This window comes from Phyllopteryx taeniolatus, chromosome 9 (genome assembly GCF_024500385.1).
Source record: "Phyllopteryx taeniolatus isolate TA_2022b chromosome 9, UOR_Ptae_1.2, whole genome shotgun sequence".
NCBI classification, from domain to species: Eukaryota; Metazoa; Chordata; class Actinopteri; order Syngnathiformes; family Syngnathidae; genus Phyllopteryx; species Phyllopteryx taeniolatus.
This window is the reverse complement of record NC_084510.1, coordinates 12,727,513-12,746,825: the sequence shown is the minus strand read 5'-3', so window position 1 is coordinate 12,746,825 and position 19,313 is coordinate 12,727,513. Positions and strand designations below refer to the sequence as shown.

At 41.1% G+C, this 19,313-nt stretch overlaps 1 protein-coding gene across 10 annotated transcripts in view; it reads right to left on the bottom strand.

Moving 5' to 3' along the window:
- cita (citron rho-interacting serine/threonine kinase a) overlaps positions 1-19,313 on the bottom strand; it is a 64,829-nt gene that overhangs the window by 44,406 nt on the left and 1,110 nt on the right. For all 10 annotated transcript variants that reach the window (XM_061785569.1, XM_061785572.1, XM_061785571.1 and 7 more), the window contains exons 4-10: positions 15,240-15,415; positions 11,499-11,600; positions 5,333-5,475; positions 4,580-4,673; positions 4,292-4,498; positions 3,769-3,922; positions 2,194-2,383 (exon numbers count right to left, since the gene is read on the bottom strand). In XM_061785569.1, coding sequence (XP_061641553.1) covers positions 2,194-2,383; positions 3,769-3,922; positions 4,292-4,498; positions 4,580-4,673; positions 5,333-5,475; positions 11,499-11,600; positions 15,240-15,415 — 1,066 coding nt within the window. The remainder of the gene's footprint in view (positions 1-2,193; positions 2,384-3,768; positions 3,923-4,291; positions 4,499-4,579; positions 4,674-5,332; positions 5,476-11,498; positions 11,601-15,239; positions 15,416-19,313) is intronic.

Genomic DNA, 19,313 nt, shown 5'->3' with positions numbered 1-19,313 from the left:
AAGCAAACAGACATATCTTTACAAAAAAGGTGATTTGAGTCAATTTGTAACATTATGTTATATTACATATAATTACCGACACACTATGAAATGAGGAACACCTCCATAAACACCACATTTGTCACTATTCACAATGTCAATGATTCTGAAAGTGTGGTCCGTGGATTCTCTCTAGTGGTACGCAAAAGAAATACTGCCTAAATACAGTTCATCCAAGTATTTAAAACCAAGGTTTTATTTACAATTATCTCAAATGTTTGAATAGTTTTGAGCCACCGAAAATGGATGCATGCTACATTAAATGCATGTAATGTAAATCATTTTGGACAATTTTAGGATTCCAACTTTGTGCGAACAGTTTGGAAAAGGCACTGTTCCAGGATGACTGTGACACAGTTCAAAAAGCAAGGCCCATTAATATGGCATGCTTGAATGACTTTTGTGCGGGAGAAATACTCCACCAAGATATTCACATTGAGTTTTAGACATAAAAATATAGATATTTTCAGTTATTAGAAGAGAATATCTGGGAGTTGGTAAGCTTACTGAATCATACATAGACTGTTTTATCCAAGAGGAGATATATTAGTTCAATGTTAGGGGAGATGTTGAGGAAGGCTCATGACCACTTGGAAACTCAGCTGATCTCAATGATCAGGGATCATTCCCCGTGGGACCATGAAAGCTCCAACCATGGCCATCTGGCTGTATTCATTCATGGCTATTTGACCTGATGGTTTAAATGTTGGACAATTTACCATGTCATTTTGACCAAGGACATTGTTCCACCAAATTTCATTCATGAGTTAACAAAAATAAAATAAACACATACCTTTAATTTTTATTTAAAAATTCAAAGTTATTAAGTATTCTAAAAAGTTTAACATAAATAAAACGTCATACAAGCTGCTGCACCCCCCCAAACACTGTAGTAAACCACAGCGTATATTTTATGAGTTTGAGGCATGCTGCTTAGGGCATTTTGTTGAGTTGTACTAATGAGCAGTCAGAAGCATTCACCAAAACAAAAAAGACAACAAAAGAAGGATTCTACAAACCCCCAAACCACATTATTAACATTATCATTATGCCGAGCGTTCTTGGGCTCAATTCGCTCTCTTTTTTTCCTGAGAGTCTATACGCATATGCTTGTGCCCACACACTAATGTGACACATCCTAGGCGCGCCTATCTCTACTTAATCAACTGGAGCAAAATATATGAGTAGTTTACAGACGAAGACAAAACATAACTGCTGGTGTAAGGCAAAGAGAAAGAGACAATGATGGAGAGAATAAGATGAGGCAATGAGAACAGTAAAGATGGGGGTGGGGAATTCGGGGAGAAAAACACCAGAGTGGTCACCATAGAAATAGATGCTCTCCCCCAATCTGAGCTCTCATCCCTTTTGCTGTCTAATCTGCTAAGGCTGTTTCCTTCCTTTCTGTTACTGCAGCTGTCATGATCCGCAGTCTTCAGCATGATCAAGCTGGCATGGGATGCTAGAATCAAACATGTCCTTTTGGATTACCAGAAGTTAAAAAGTCAAACAGCATAATGGATAATTATGTTCCCAAACCCCATGCTGTATTCAGGATGCCGTTAAGCAACAACAACAGTAGAGAGGACGGGAATGTTACTGTGTGTGCATGTGTGTGAGTGTGTGTGTCTATGTGTGCGTGTGTATGTATGGGGTTCCACCTTTCAGCGAACCTCATTGACACACTCAGCTGCATACCAATCAGCACCGATGGCAAGATAACAACAGCTCAGAGCCTCTGACCCATGAATTTGCACTCCCTGGGCGTCGTATCAACGACATGCATTCTCAAAACACACACACACACACACACACACACACACAAACGCAGTAAAGGAAACAACACACACAGATTAACTAATCCCCTCTCTTGTTTATTCTATCTCGCACAGCATATGGCCCAACCCATTTTGGCCTCAACGGCACGACACTAATGACAAGCCAAGTGCCCAGTCACCTAAAACCACGCTACCTGGAATTTGTAGTCACGGTAATGAGAAATGTGAAGGCACAGCAACTGCAGATGGTAGCATGTGGTCTTAAATTAATAAAGGTGTATTAAGGTGGGCGTATGCAAGAGGTCCACAGGATAAAATAGGCATTTTGTTTAAAAAAAAAAAGACAAACAGTGCATAATAAACAGATTAAACTTACTCAGATTTGGCCAATGTTGTCAGCGCTCTGCTGAAGAACCATCCTAGAAAGGGGAGATTCTCGCCCTGGAAGCCCACGGGGGGAACTCCTCGCTTGGATGCTGAGGCTGGCCGGGGGGCTGCCAGCTCCGGCTCCTCAAAATTAGAGGTGTCATCTTCAGCATGCAACGCAGGAACAAAAGGTGGGAGAACTGTCGGGGGCAGAGAATTAGAGTAGGGAGCGAAAAAGGGCAGGGAAAATGTTTTCAGAGGTGGCGAGGCTAGTTTAAAAAAAGGGGTGGTGGAGACAGAGGAAAGATGGAGGGGAGGAGGAACCTCGCAGCATGGTGTGCGCCGAGAGTGCGGTAAATCGCACGTTGATGCACATGGTGCCTCTGTCCTTCCCTCCTTGCACTCACGCTCTCTCTCTTATGCTCACTTGCCCTGTCTCACTGCAGCAGAGCAAGCTTCTCATTTTAAACCAGAGCTGAAGCACAAAACTCAATCTGCATCCTCTCAATAAATACATAGGGAGACATTTTACATTCATGTACGTGCTTTCTTTTTATACTGTTCATTAATTATTTAATGGAATGCAATAAAAAATCAAAACAAACTAAAATATTCTTCCATTGGCGCATAAAGATAAATTAGTCAAAACATTAGCCGCTAGTCTGCAGATGATAGTGTGGATTCTAAACACATTACGTTAAAATTCAGCAAAGATGAGAATGTTTGAGAAGAAGAGAGAGTGAGAATGTTTGGTAATAATGTCAGAATACTAAAAACAAATGTTGATTAATCTCAAAATATGAGGTATTCCAAAAAGCGTACACATTTGGGATTAAGAGCATTGTTATGCATTCTAATGTGACTACACTTGACTGAAAATGTTAATTAGTGTGAATGTTGTGTGTGATTTTGTCACATAAAGCTCAATCTGCATGTTGTGTGATTTTGTCAGATGCTCAGCTGAAAATGTCAACCTCTTCGTCATTCTCTGTTATCCAAAGCAGCATTATGTTCTTTTATCAATGCAATCCGTCCTGCATTGATTATTTTTTTTTGTTTGTTAACGCAACATGAAAACTTGGACTTAATTCCCTTTGCTTTGCTTCTGGCCTCTTTCACCTCCCAATTTCCACCTCAGGACAAAGATGGATCTTTGCCAACAGCTAGAACAGACATTTCGATCTTCAATACCACTCACACATCATCCATTTATCCATTTTGTATAGCGCTTGTCCTCATTAGGGTCGTGTTTGAGCTGGAGCATATCCATACTCGCGGTTCGGCACCTGTGGATTCACCTATTTGAAGACCCCCACCTCCCCCAATTTTTTTCCCAAGTTTCTTCTAACCCTAACCCTCTTTTTGGGGAGGAACCAACCCTAAAAACGCTTATTGGTGGTTTATCCTCACTTATTCAAGAATGTTTGGGTCTTAAAATGTATATATTTTTTTTCTTCAATGCAATTATAATGAGGGTCAATTAGCCGCGGATTTTCGGTATTCGTGGGGGCCTGATGTAATACGATTTGTTTCAGTTGGCATAAAATTAAAAAAACCACAGCTTGTCAAGGGCGAACATCCTCACCTTGTCGTAAATTGTTCCAGTCCAAGCTGGAAAAAAACGAGTGGCATCTGAGTCCTTGGAATCCCAGACGTTCTTTAGCTCCACACAGCAAACCAAGCACCAGGTCAACAAACCGTTTACTGGTGCGTGGCTCCTCTGGAATCTTCAGAAAATGCTAAAGGCAGGCAAGTCATACATACCATTGATAAGCAAACCATATTGGGACATCTGGCCATTAACCCTGCAAGAACTAAAAATGAAATGAAATATATCACTGGACACTAGTTTTTCTCCCCATAACAGTGAGAATTTGTGTTCATTCCTCGAGTTGAACATTTGTCAGATCACTGTTGTCGAATGACAGGACCTGCATGGCTCACAATCTCACCCCAAATGTATTTGATGCCGTTGAGGTCAGAAACTTAAAAAAACAAAAAAACAAAGGGATGTAGCCCAATCACTGATCAATAAAAAAAATTTAGAGGCTTGCCCCCATACTTTTGTCTATGTGGCAAATTCCAGAGTGTTTCCAAATGTTCAGAACCTGGAAGTTGAGGATGTTGTGGATGGTCCGCGTTGATGTGCCATCAGAGAAAGGCAGCCTAGAATAGATCATGTCATAGGCTATGACCCCGAGGGACCACCAGTCACACTCCACGCCATAGGTGCTGTGAGGCCCCCCATTCATGGCCGCCAGGACCTCAGGGGAGAGGAAGTCTTGGGTTCCCACTGGGACTGTGGGAACAGCCACCTGAAGGAAGATAAATCACAATGACAAACGCATCAACAATAAAGTCATGAACACACAGAGCAAATTTTATAATCCATTCACCGTTTTGTTAGCCGTGAGCCTGGCAGCGGATCCAAAGTCTACCAGCTTAATGTGACCAGTCCGATCAATGACAACGTTCTCGGGCTTGATATCTCTGCAAGGGGTTATGTTAGAAAAGATTGCTTTCATAGAGTTGGCGGCTGGACCATTTCTGTAACATGTGTTCCACTACTATGTTGTACATTCCACTATCCATAAGTACACATACATTGATCCCCAACATTAATCATACCAAGGGCAAATTTTAGTCAGTGAATTCCTGTTTGGTGAATAGATATCTTTTCACTGCTAATGACACAAGAAAGTGGCAAAAGACGAGAGTGTTGAGATTCTCCATTTATTTTTCTAAATTTTGACGAAACATTCCATGTCCAAAATTAATCATCCCTTCAATACAGGTAATGTTCTAAATGTAAAATGGATTTACAATGCTTGAGAATACCAGGGTCCTTCAGAATATAATTTTTTTTCAAAATTGTCAAAGATATGAATAATTTTGAATTGAAAATTCAGAACATTCTTTAATTACTCTTTCCAACACAACTTCCCAAAGTCTTTTGTCAAGTCCTTTTCCATTTCATGCTACATTAAATGCATGTTATTTGATTTCCATCTAGAAAAATACCCATTCAACAAATAAATGTAAACTTGCAGGTTTTCTGTCAGGCTCCTGACATTAGATTAGAACAAACAACTGTGGCTCTGCTATTAAAACCTTGAATCGAATGCCACAATAGTCACATAGTGCCTCACCTGTGGACATAGCCCAGCTGGTGGACAGCATGAATGGCCTCCACCAGCTCCGCCAAATAGAACTGAGCCATGGACTCGTCAAACTGCTCCTCATATCGGTTGAGCAGAGACAGAAGGTCGCCGCCTGGCAAGTACTCCATTGTCTAAACACACAATTGCATGTAGTCAGAAAACAAAAACACACCAGTGTAATCTGTATTTGGGTCTGGTTTGTTTGTGACTAAAATATACAGCTATCACAAGTCGAAGTTACATCTCTAAATGCCCATAAGCGGGACTATATTTAGAAAAAACATTAGAACCACGTGTGTGATCAAAGCACATTTCTGTTTAGGATTATGGGTGGCTTTCATTATAGATTATGTAACGTCAGATGTGGCGGCAGATTAGCTGTCCCACTGCAGTCAAACGAATGGTCTTAAAAAAAAATGACACAAAGGGCCAATTGCTGCATAGCGAGTGCGTCTGTGTCATAAGCATCAAGTCAGTACACAACAAAGTCTACAAGTTTGCAAGTGTAAATCTAAATGTGGCTTTCCATTTCTAGCCTCTGTTGTCTGCAAGCAGTGATGAAAGACTTGTTCAAACTGATTTCAGCTATAAGGCGGCAACCATTATAGCCATAACAGATGAGAGCCCCTAGTGCATGAATGGTCTGCAATTCTGAATGAGCAGGAGCATTTTGCTGTGTTACCTAGCAACAGGGAGACTGGGAGCCTCTCTAACACGGATAGAGATGGATGCTTTGTATTTTCCCTCATGCTCTGCTGGGGAGCAGGGTGAGACAGAGGCGCAGTAAAGAGAACGCACGCAGGGAGAATGGAGGCGGACATGATGAACATGTGAAGGTTCACTTGGTTTAACAATTCTGACAGGGATTAAGATGAATACTGTACAATAGCACTCTCTCTAGTATTGTCAATCAATCCAATGTCAATATAAAAATTGATTGGTAATTTTACCAATCAGTAAAAATCGCCACACGTTAGGCCCACGTCTAGTCAGCTTTACTGACACTACTACATTTTTTCAAATAGCACAAGTGTTTTTAATATTTGTTAATTACCTAAAGGAAATCAACGTGTCCGATGTGTCGAAGCCATGAGGACATTTTTAATGTAACAAAAACAAGAACAAAAAAAAAAGTGACAATTTTTCAGGAGGATTATTTTTGTCCTCCAACACGAAAGCATTGCTTCTTGATACAAGTTGCTCGCATTGCACACTTCAGGTTCCTTCCTGGAGTAACTCATGTATTATTCTGACTGATCAGACAGACTGAAACTCATAGCTGTGAAAGAAAAATGGAAAAATAGTAGCCTTAACAAAAGCATGGTACCTGCATTCTGATACACCATGTGGACATGGAACTAAAGAGGTTTTGGGCAAAATTGTACCTTTTCACTGTCACGCTCAAACCGTTTATCATATACTGTATTTATATTCCTTTCAATTATCACTGAGCTCAACTAATGATTCAACGTCATCTATTTGAGGTGCACTTCCTCAAGAGACAGTTATAAGTCTGATCTTTGTTTTGACTGCTCCTCAGCGTATTAGTTTGAAGGTTTTCATACTGTATTTATATTATAGAACTATTATTATTATTTCAATTCCAAACTAAACTGCACGTGAATGTATCCATCCATTTTCATGGTCATGGGTGAGCTGGGGTCAATTGACAAACAACCAATACTTATACTCACACCTATAGGCAATTTGATTTTCAATTAACCCAGTGGTTCCCAAACTGTCTCTGCTGGGGCCCCCAATGATTCATAAGATTTTTTGGGCATTTATTTCACACATTGCAATAATTACAATGTAATGCAGCCCTATGGGGGGCACAAGTCAGTGCAAACTGTAGGCCGGTCCCAAGCCCGGATAAATGCAGAGGGTTGCGTCAGGAAGGGCATCCGGCTTAAAACCTTGCCAAACAAATATGAGCGTTCATCCAAAGAATTCCATACCGGATCGGTCGTGGCCCGGGTTAACAACGTCCGCCACCGGCGCCGTCAACCTGCAGGGCGCTGTTGGAAATTCAGCTACTGTGGGTCGAAGTCGAAGTCGAAGTCAAAGAAGAAGAAGAAGAGGAGGTGGAAAGCGGGTTCTTCGGCAGAAAGAGAAGAGGAAAACACAGAGCCTAGAACTGAATGTGGGGACTTTGAATGTTGGGACTATGACAGGAAAATCTCGGGAGTTGGTTGACATGATGATTCGGAGAAAGGTTGATATATTGTGTGTCCAGGAGACCAGGTGGAAAGGCAGTAAGGCTAGAAGTTTAGGGGGAGTGTTTAAATTATTTTACCATGGTGTAGATGGGAAGAGAAATGGAGTCGGGGTTATTTTAATAGAAGAGTTGGCTAAGAATGTCTTGGAGGTGAAAAGAGTATCAGATCGAGTGATGAGGCTGAAATTTGAAATTGAGGGTGTTATGTGTAATGTGATTAGTGGCTATGCCCCACAGGTAGGATGTGACCTAGAGGTGAAAGAGAAATTCTGGAAGGAGCTAGATGATGTAGTTCTGAGCATCCCAGACAGAGAGGGAGTCGTAATTGGTGCAGATTGTAATGGACATGTTGGTGAAGGTAATAAGGGTGATGAAGAAGTGATGGGTAAGTACGGTATCCAGGAAAGGAACTTGGAGGGACAGATGGTGGTAGACTTTGCAACAAGGATGCAAATGGCTGTAGTGAACACTTTTTTCCAGAAGAGGCACGAACATAGGGTGACCTACAAGAGCGGAGGTAGAAGCACACAGGTGGATTACATCTTGTGCAGACGATGTAATCTGAAGGAGGTTACCAACTGTAAGGTAGTGGTAGGGGAGAGTGTGGCTAGACAGCATAGGATGGTGGTGTGTAAGATGACTCTGGTGGTGGGGAGGAAAATTAGGAAGACAAAGGCAGAGAAGAGAACCATGTGGTGGAAGCTGAGACAGGACGAGTGTTGTGCAGCTTTTCGGGAAGAGGTGATACAGGATCTCGGTGGACGGGAAGAGCTTCCAGAAGACTGGACCACTGCAGCCAAGGTGATCAGAGAAGCAGGCAGGTGAGTACTTGGTGTATCTTCTGGCAGGAAAGTAGAGAAGGAGACTTGGTGGTGGAACCTCACAGTACAGGAAATCATACAAGGAAAACGGTTAGCTAAGAAGAAGTGGGACACTGAGAGGACCGAGGAGAGGCGAAAAGAATACATTGAGATGCGACACAGGGCAAAGGTAGAGGTGCCAAAGGCAAAACAAGAGGCATATGATGACATGTATGGCAGGTTGGACACTAAAGAAGGAGAAAAGGATCTATACAGGCTGGCCAGACAGAGGGATAGAGATGGGAAGGATGTGCAGCAGGTTAGGGTGATTAAGGATAGAGATGGAAATATGTTGACTGGTGCCAGCAGTGTGCTAGGTAGATGGAAAGAATACTTCGAGGAGTTGATGAATGAGGAAAATGATAGAGAAGGGAGAGTAGAAGAGGCAAGTGTGGTGGACCAGGAAGTGGCAATGATTAGTAAGGGGGAAGTTAGAAAGGCATTAAAGAGAATGAAAAATGGAAAGGCAGTTGGTCCTGATGACATTCCTGTGGAGGTATGGAAGCATCTAGGAGAGGTGGCTGTGGAGTTTTTGACCAGCTTGTTCAATAGAATTCTAGTGCGTGAGAAGATGCCTGAGGAATGGAGGAAAAGTGTACTGGTGCCCATTTTTAAGAACAAAGGTGATGTGCAGAGCTGTGGCAACTATAGAGGAATAAAGTTGATGAGCCACACAATGAAGTTATGGGAAAGAGTAGTGGAGGCTAGACTCAGGACAGAAGTGAGTATTTGCGAGCAACAGTATGGTTTCATGCTTAGAAAGAGTACCACAGATGCATTATTTGCCTTGAGGATGTTGATGGAAAAGTACAGAGAAGGTCAGAAGGAGCTACATTGTGTCTTTGTAGATCTAGAGAAAGCCTATGACAGAGTACCCAGAGAGGAACTGTGGTACTGCATGCGGAAGTCTGGAGTGGCAGAGAAGTATGTTAGAATAATACAGGACATGTACGAGGGCAGCAGAACAGCGGTGAGGTGTGCTGTCGGTGTGACAGAAGAATTTAAGGTGGACGTGGGACTGCATCAGGGATCAGCCCTGAGCCCCTTCCTTTTTGCAGTGGTGATGGATAGGCTGACAGATGAGGTTAGACTGGAATCCCCGTGGACCATGATGTTTGCAGATGACATTGTGATCTGCAGTGAAAGCAGGGAGCAGCTGGAGGAACAGTTAGAAAGATGGAGGCATGCACTGGAAAGAAGAGGAATGAAGATTAGCCGAAGTAAAACAGAATATATGTGCATGAATGAGAGGGGTGGTGGGGGAAGAATGAGGCTACAGGGAGAAGAAATGGCAAGGGTAGAGGACTTTAAATACTTGGGGTCAACCGTCCAGAGCAATGGTGAGTGTGGTCAGGAAGTGAAGAAACGGGTCCAAGCAGGTTGGAACGGGTGGAGGAAGGTGTCAGGTGTGTTATGTGACAGAAGAGTCTCTGCTAGGATGAAGGGCAAAGTTTATAAAACAGTGGTGAGGCCAGCCATGATGTATGGATTAGAGACAGTGGCACTGAAGAGAAAACAGGAAGCAGAGCTGGAGGTGGCGGAAATGAAGATGTTGAGGTTCGCTCTCGGAGTGACCAGGTTGGATAAAATTAGAAATGAGCTCATCAGAGGGACAGCCAAGGTTCGATGTTTTGGAGACAAAGTTAGAGAGAGCAGACTTCAATGGTTTGGACACGTCCAGAGGAGAGAGAGTGAGTATATTGGTAGAAGGATGATGAGGATGGAACTGCCAGGCAAGAAAGCTAGAGGAAGACCAAAGAGAAGGTTGATGGATGTCGTGAGGGAAGACATGATGGCAGTTGGTGTTCGAGAGGAGGATGCAGGAGATAGGCTCTCATGGAAAAGGATGACGCGCTGTGGCGACCCCTAACGGGACAAGCCGAAAGGAAAAGAAGAAGATTGCAATAATTACAATGTGTGAAATAACTGCAATGGATATATTACCATGTTATTAATACAAACCTCACCATTTTTTGAAAAGGTGAACTGCCATAAATTTTCAAGTACCTTAACTATGTAATTATGTTCAGTGTAACAGGTTTTGTTTTTTAAATATTCAACATTGCTATTAATGCAATGTTTTCATTCATTCATTCATTCATCCCGCGCCCCCCTTGCAATTGCTCTGCGCCCCCACATTGGGAACCACTGAATTAACCTACCATGCATGTTTTTGGAATGTGGGAGGAAGCCGGAGTACCCGGAGAAAACCCTTGCAAGCACGTGGAGAATATGCACATAACATGTGCTCAGCCCCATGTGACTCTATTGGCAGAGTTACAGAGACCAACAGTTACCCCCCCTCAAAGGGTGACTGTTGTGTTAATTGTTTTGTTTTTTTAAGGATTTAAAAGTTGCACATCAGTCACACAACTCAAATCTACACTTCTAAAACACAGAGAGCCTGTGACTGGAGAATATAATGTACAACGTATATACAAGCAGCAATTCATAAACACTTTGCAATATATGTATGTTCATCTGCAATTGAATGGTGACAAGTCCAGGGAGTACCTCGCCTCTAGCCCAAAGTCAGCTGAAATTCAGCTCCAGCTCACTCGTGACCCTAATAAGGAAAAGCAGTATCGAATATGGATGGATGGATGTTTACAGTATCAATTTGGATAATTTATATTGTACGGAGGACGAACGGATAGCCGAAGACGGGAAGGGGCTAGTTTCAAAACACAGACAACACATTCTGAGTTGTACTGTATTTATCGATTAAAGTTACAAAGAAAATAAAAAAATAAAAATTAAATGAGATTTTGAATGATTTTGAATGTGAAATATAAACTGAAATTATCTAATGTAATTAAATATTTTGTCTGTAATGTATGTAATGAACATTTCATTTACAGTATATAATTGGCCCACTGACGGAACGGTGTGGCCTAACATGTTCATTGCTTGACCACTTTAAATCACATAATAACAACGCCTGATGATTCTGTGAAGGTTAAATATTAAGCTACAGTTGCAACTGAGGGTTGAATTTATGAATCCAGTATGATAGTAATGGTGGTAAAAACAGCCATGTTAGTTGGAGTTGTTAACGGTAAAAATACAGTCTCACCAAATAGACGTGATCTTCATCCTGGAAAGCACAGAAGAGCTGCGGGATCCAGGGACTGCAGTTCAAAGACAGAATTCTTCGCTCCTCTTCATGAAAAACCACCTGAATCAAATGGGGTGCACAATATGCAAGAAATCAAATAGTTTGAAGTTTGGGTTTTTATTGAAGGACGTACTTGTTTTTTGGGTTGTATTGTTGTTGGCCTTTGAAAAAAGATTTACATAAAAAAGAAAGGTAGTTGGAGATAGATAAATAGAAGATAGAGAGACAGAAGAATTCATGTTATCTATTTAAATACAACACAACAAATACCACTGATGTCTTTTATCGCAAATTTGATTTCTCGTGTGTTTATAATATTAAAGTTTGTTTATTCCAGATTCAGTTTAAGCAAAATTTCAGTTTGTTGTCATAATAAATTTTAACGCTACATTTCTGCAGAGAAGGGAAACATGCACATCGCAGTAATTTTTCATTAAATATTGAGTTTGGCCCACGACGTTGTCCCAATTTTTAATTTTGACCTACCGTGAATTTGAGTTTGACACCCCAGATTTAATACGTCAATAACAGACATCTGTTGCTTGAACAAGACATTTCTTGCACATTCCAGCAGTTGCTCATTTATTGCTCACTTCTCGTCCTGTCACAATTCATGTACTATTCTGTCTGTGATCTGTTGTGTTAGTCACATACAGTGAAATGATGTGTTTGACTCCACAGCCTCCTGCAGTGGGATTTTCTTTGATTGCAACAATTGAGATAAGTAGTTAAAATTGTCCAAATCCTCATAATTTCAGCCTCTCACCAGTAAACATTCTCAGTTTTCTGTAGTCCTCAATTAAATAATACTGATTATCTTTGTGTTTAATCAAAATATGAGATTTGAAAACATCTGCTTTTACTTTGAAAAACAATGATCGATATTTTCCCCTTTTTTTCCTGACGTTTTTCTGACCAAATGAGTTACTGAATAATAATCAATTTATGTTTGTGCATTTAATGCACTGTCAATTTGAAATAATGTTGTTTTTGAATAAAGGTATGGACATTTTGTTTTTATCCGATTCATCGAGTAATCACAAAGAAATTGACAGATTAAAGGTGAATCAAAGAGGCCAAAACTGTCTTGTAAATTTGACACACCACAGAGAAGAGTATTGTGAATTTGTTGACAATCCGAACAATGAATGAATGAATTAAAAAAGGCAAACTATTTGAATTTTGAAATCAGGCTGGTGGTCAAGAATTAAGACATTCTTTCAGCTTCCAGACACTGTGGGCATGTCGCTGACTGCTCTGAAACCCCACTTCACTGACTTTCAGCTGTCAATCAAATACGTATGGGCTCTCACTCATGGCACACTCTTTCATTGCACACGCTCTGAAGGGCTGCAGAAAAGCAGCCTCTGAGTCCCAGCGTAATGACCAGCAGCCACACCGCCGGGACAATTTTCACTCCCTTGCCTGCGTTGAAAATCAGCAGGCCTTTTAATTGTGCTGCTTTGGCTGACTTTAGTCATCAAATGTTTTTTCCCCCTCCTCGCCCCACAAAGTGCGGCTGGCAACTACGTGGCTGAAGACCCTAACGCCGTTGCGCTAGACTGGAAGGAGATAGAAATCAAAGTGTTACATTTCGTGAGTGGCAATTGTGAAGAAGGACCGGACCCATTCATTTTCAGTTCTTTATTTATAACAATTGAACAATTTCAAAATTGTGGAGGTAAATGTCCAGACATTTTTGGAAGTAAATTTAACAAATAAAGTGCAAATGGATGTGCAAATATTTATAAAGTAATATAGTATAAACATCTTTACTGGAGCAATGCTTTGGAAAATATGAAATGTGGTTCCTCATTGTCTGAATCCTATATAATGTCCTTGGGGATTTTCCAAATTACATACTGGCGATAGGCAGATTTGTCTGTTGTTCTCTCCAGGGTCACAAAGGTCGTCAGCTCATCGGATGTTATTCCACATTCGTCTGGCTAGGCGTAAAACTCCCTCGTCCAAGATGGTGTCCATGAGGTTTGTCATGTTTCTGCTGTTATGGCAAACACCATTGCATTGATCAGGGGCTGAAGAGTTGGAGGAGCTTCCGAAGATGTCTCGTGGTGGACGTCAAAACATGGAGCTGGGGTCACGTCGCAGAAATTTATTTATCACAATTTGTGATTACTCTAAAGTCAGTCTGTCAACTCTCTCCTGAAAAGCAGGACATGGTGATTAGATTTTGTTTGTCAAACTGGCTTTGTGTTGTTACACATATTGCATCTTTTCTTTCTGATGTCCACAGATAAAAGCCATTTAAACAAGTAAAAAAAATTCCCTCATACCCATCCTATCAACAAAAAATAATGAATAAATACGGTATCTTTTTTTCTGTTTTCTTTCTGGTACACATATTGTACATTTACACACAGAGGTGTTAAACAAATTTTTGTTACGGCCCAAATTGTAGTTACAAATTCCCTCAGATGGCCGCTATGACTGGAAATAAATGTTTAATTGGCTCATCATATTACCTACACATACACAACAAATTGATGGATAACTTGTTTTGAAAGCAGAAGTCAAGGATAATAGTATGTTTAGCTATTCGTCAAGTTACTGTAAAAATGGGTTTGGTAACAATGCTTTTGCGACAGGTCAACATTTTTTATATATGAAAATGTGAAAGTTTTGGTACAATTTTTTGCAAGAATCTAAATTTCTAAATATGTCACGGGATAGTTTTCCACTTATATTCAATAGGACAACATCTCTTTATTTTTACTTACCGGTGAACAAGACGGGATGAAAATGGCAAAGTAGATGATACAAGATGACCACGGTAAAGCCAGTTGGTGACTTGCGCATGCACGCCGACGAGGGACTTGGATTTGGCCAGAGGGGAGGTGGAGGGAGTACTGAACTGAGGCTACATTAAAATCTTCAACACTACACACTGAAGTGAATTGTTCATATGGTACATCTGGTGTTTCTGATGTCGCAGCAAGTTGTATTCATGATTCTATGAATAATCATTCCACTTTTCCTCCTTGCCATCACTGGCACCCTACTGTGGTTGCGTCACAAAATCCCATAGAAAAACCAAAACATTGAAAATTAAGTTTAGTTTGACTTTTGAGGCACATTTTTCCAGAAAGTTGTGCCTCAAACGTTTTGTGATATTTGACATTTGACATGGTTCTATTGTAGTTTTTTCTCAGAGTTAATGGGCTTAGACCAGAACGACTGACATTCAAACAATACTATGAAGACATTTATCAAAAATTGCATTTAGTTGCAAAGCACTTAATACTAGCTGGTAGATGATTAATAATCCTCTTTCCATAGCGGTAGAAATAGAGAGACAGCAGATTTTTCACTCATAAAAAAAATAGCAAAAATATTGCAGTGAGGGGGAAAAGGAGGAGAGAGATTACTTTTTAAGAAAACATTCATGCTTCTTAGAAAAAAGTAATATTCATCCATTTCACCATACAGTCACCATCCTGAACACTACAACTGACATTCTTCAGCCCAGCAGTGAAAGGTTGACAATTTCTTGCACTAATGAATGTTTTTCATTGCAACCATGGAGGAGGAATAAACTACATCAGGATGAATGATTTTATGACCAATTCTGACCAAAATTGAGGACAGCGCATGTTGTCATGATGAAAAATGTCTAATCGAGCTATATAAAGAAAGGTGAAAAATCACATTAAAAACAACGAATTACAGTTCAGTACTTACATTTTCTTGAGAGCGTAAAACTGTCTTTTCCATTACTTTTAGGGCACAAAAATCCCCGGTTGCCTTCTCCCGTACCACTTGGACCTTGCCAAAGCGACCGCGGCCAACCACAGCGCGCACTTCAAAGTCGTGAAGGCTGGGCTGCAAGGCCTGGAGCTCAGAGATCACCTCCGAAACTGCCAACGCACACAAAAACACAGGTAATCAGTATATTGGCAATTCATTAATTGAATAATTTAAATCTATCGGTTTCAGTGTGAGTGTGAAAAGTTGTTTTGTCTATGTCCACTGCAGTTGGCTGGCAAACAGTCCAGGATGTACCCAGTCTCTGGCCCAAAGTTACCTCGGACAGGCTCCTGCTCACATGTGACCCAAATGAGAAGAAGCCCTACAGAACAGCATTTCCAAAACTTTATTGAGCTAAGGCACACGTTGTCCATCCATCCATTTTGTTTACCGCTTATCCTCACTAGGGTCGTGGGCGTGCTGGAGCCTATCCCAGCAGTCTTCGGGCGAGACGCGGGGTACACCATGAACTGGTCGCCAGCCAATCGCAGGGCACATAGAAACAAACAACCATTCGCACTCACATTCACACTTATGGGCAATTTAGAGTCTTCAATCAACCTACCACGCATGTTTTTGGGATGTAGGAGGAAACCGGAGTGCCCGGAGAAAACCCACCCAGGCACGGGGAGAACATGCTAACGCCACACAGGCGGGGCCGGGATTTGAACCCCGGTCCCCAGAACTGTGAGGCAGATGTGCTAACCAGTCATCCACCGTGCCGGGCACATGTACATTTGCAAAATCACACAGCACAACTCCAGACAAATGTCACAAAGAGCATATTCCGGATACTGGAATAATGATGATCTTGTCACTAGTTAGTCACAAATGTATTGACTTTGTGTGAAATCTGGGCCTGTTTAGTACAACACAAAATGAATGTTCTGTTGTATGAATGGCAACAGGTAGATACACAGGTTAAATTTACTTTCTGCTATTCTCGTGGAAGACCATTTCATTGTTCAGCCTGTCATTATACATTGGTGGTATAAATACATGAGCAAAGAGACATTACTTCTAGCAAATTAATATTTATTTTTGGACCAATTAAATTAAATTAGATAATTTCCTACATGTCACTGATGGTGTAGTGGTACACTCGCCTGACTTTGGTGCGGGCAGCGTGGGTTCAGTTGCCACTCAGTAACGGTCTGAATGTGAGTGCGAATGGTTGTCTGTGTCTATATGTGCCCTGTGACCGACTGGCAACCAGTTCAGGGTGTAGTCCGCCTTTCGCCCAATGTTAGCTGGGATAGGCTCCAGCGCCCCGTGATCCTGAACAGGATAACCGGTGTTGAGAATGGATGGATGAATTAATTTCCCGCAGCACACTCGATGATTTCTCCTGGTAAACCAATGAGCCACAGAAGAGTGGTCGGGAATCACTGGTATTGAAAATGGATGGATAGATGGAATAAGCTGCTCCTTTCATCAGGCCTCTAACCTTCCAGTACTGTATTTAAATTCATTTTAAAGAGACACTTGCTATCCCTGGCATTTTAACCGAGTATGAATGTCAGCTTTAGTCTGTTATTGTATTGTTATCGTCATGTTGTTATTACCTTTTTAACATCTATGTTTTATCCATCCAACCATTTTCCACACCGCTTATCCTCATTCGGGTCACGGGTATGCTGGAGGCTATCCCAGCTAACTGCGGGCGAGAGGTGGGGTATAACCTGACAGCCAATCTATTGGGTTTTAAATTTGGATTTGCACTTGTGATTTTAATTGTGTCTTAATTTGTGGTTTTTAATGTTTGTTAAGCAGTTTGGTCTACTCTGATGTTTTACATGTGCTCTATGAATAAAGTTGGATTAGATATCTGTTTAGGCTTTGCAGTCGATTACCCAAAAGTACAAGAGAATGTTGCAGTCAAAGGAACATACAATTGTCACAGAGTCAATAGAAATCCCCAAATAAACTAAATCTATTTCCTACTATTTCGCTATTTGACAATTACCTTTATTTAACTATGAGTGGTATGACTACAGAGCTGATCCTGTAAAATAGATCCCTCTATCCATTTTATATATGGCTTTTCCTCATTAAAGTCATGGCCATGGGTAAGCTAGAGCCTATTCCGGCTGCCTGGTCGCCATCCAAGTACAGGGCAAGAACAGACAAAGAACCATTGATACTGACAGTTTGGAGAATTTAGCATATTCGACTAATCTACCTAACGTGCGTGTTTTGGGAATTGTGGGAAGAAGCTGGAGTACTCAGAGAAAATGCACACAAGCACAGGCTGAACATGCAAACTCCACATAAGATGGCTGGAACTAAGATTCAAACCCCAGACCTCAGAACTGGGAGACACACGTGCTAAGTCCGCGGTACTGCCCTGTATAGTACACATTGTACAAAATACACAGCGGTGGGTGGTTCGGGCCAGCAAGGCCTTCTCTGCTGGCCAAAACACTAACAGAAGTACTGACCTACATTTCCAAAGTAAATTCTAATATTTTTAAAATATAATTGTGTTAATTTCTTCCCAACAGTCTAGTCTATTGATTTCAGAGGATTTTTCTCGGCTGCACTGTTTCCAATGGCTAATTGAAACAGGATGAGGTGAAGCGAATATTGCCCACGCTGTGTGTTACCGGTGTTAGTGGTTTAGTTTTACCCCCGCTTCACAAAATGCTTAAATTCATCACCGAGTGTGGACTCGGGAGAGCCGCCGTCCAGCCGCTGCTCACTAAGCAGACAGGCTCACAGGGTTTCCCTGCTCCTGGGAGCGGCGCGTCGGGGAAGAGAAGACCCGATGCCAAGTGGGCCCTAACTGAAGCACAGTACCAGAACGTATGTTTGAAATGTGTCCTGAAATTCATTCCCATTAGTTCTCACAGCTAGCTACAGTAGCTGCCTTCTTCATCAATGCATGATCCCACTTTGGTTGTCATGCCATTCCCCCCCAATATCAACATTAAATTTAGTTCAGTTTTGGCAAAATGTGAGTTATGTAACTTAGACCACTTCCTGCTTTCGAAATCTGTTACAATTATCTGACAGCTTAAGTTAGCCAACTAATATTTGCCAACAAAGATTTAGAAAATACATATCTTCAACTAAAAAGTTTGAAATTGAGAAACCTGTCCTATTTGCCAAGCTAGAAAAAGTCCTTAAAATCCCTCTTGAGGATTATTGACTAACAAGTAAATCATCAACACGTTTACTGTAATTAATAAGAACATTAATCAACATTTAACATAGTTTACCATTTCAACCGCTTTTATAATAAAATCTTGGTCATGAAAAGTTTTTTCTTTATCTCTATACTCGGCTGACAGCAGTGCTACAGCTACTGGCAAGACCATCATTATACAGTATTACATTTTTACAAGGCAAGAAGTTTAATCAAGTCAATTTCATGGAATGTTTTTCCCTTTTACAATTCAATAGTAAAATAAAGATGTTTTACTCATAACATAACATTTAGGGCCGACCTACAGGAAAGAATTGTTTATTTGTTGGCTATATCCAATGTTGTGTTGGTCATACTATAGAATTTTTCTTTTTCTTTTGTTTAATGACTCATGCTGAAGATAAACTTCCCACAAAAATTGCATGCCAATTCGAAATCGCAATATTTACTTTAAAAAAATGAAAACAATCTTGCAATTAGAGTATTTTCCAAAATCCTTCAGCCCAAGTCCTGACTGATGAGTAGATAGTTTTAATTGGGTCCACGTCGTTGCAAGCTTATCGGCTTCCCAGTGACAAGGACTGGCGAAGTGTGGTTCAAGGTTTTTGCCACATTGGCCAACCGGAATGGGCATATGGATGATAGTTTTTTTTGTCCAATCAGATTTCCGCCATGTGCTGCCAATGTCAGTCTAACCTGCCCAGGACCTGGGGCCTCTAGAATTAGTGGTGCTAGCCGATGTAACTTAAACGATACCAGCAATGGCACTGTTTCTTTAACCAATCATTAGATTCCAAATTCATCCTCACAGGCCTTAATGCCGTCAGCATTTTTCCATCCTTTGATTGGATGGTCAGAGT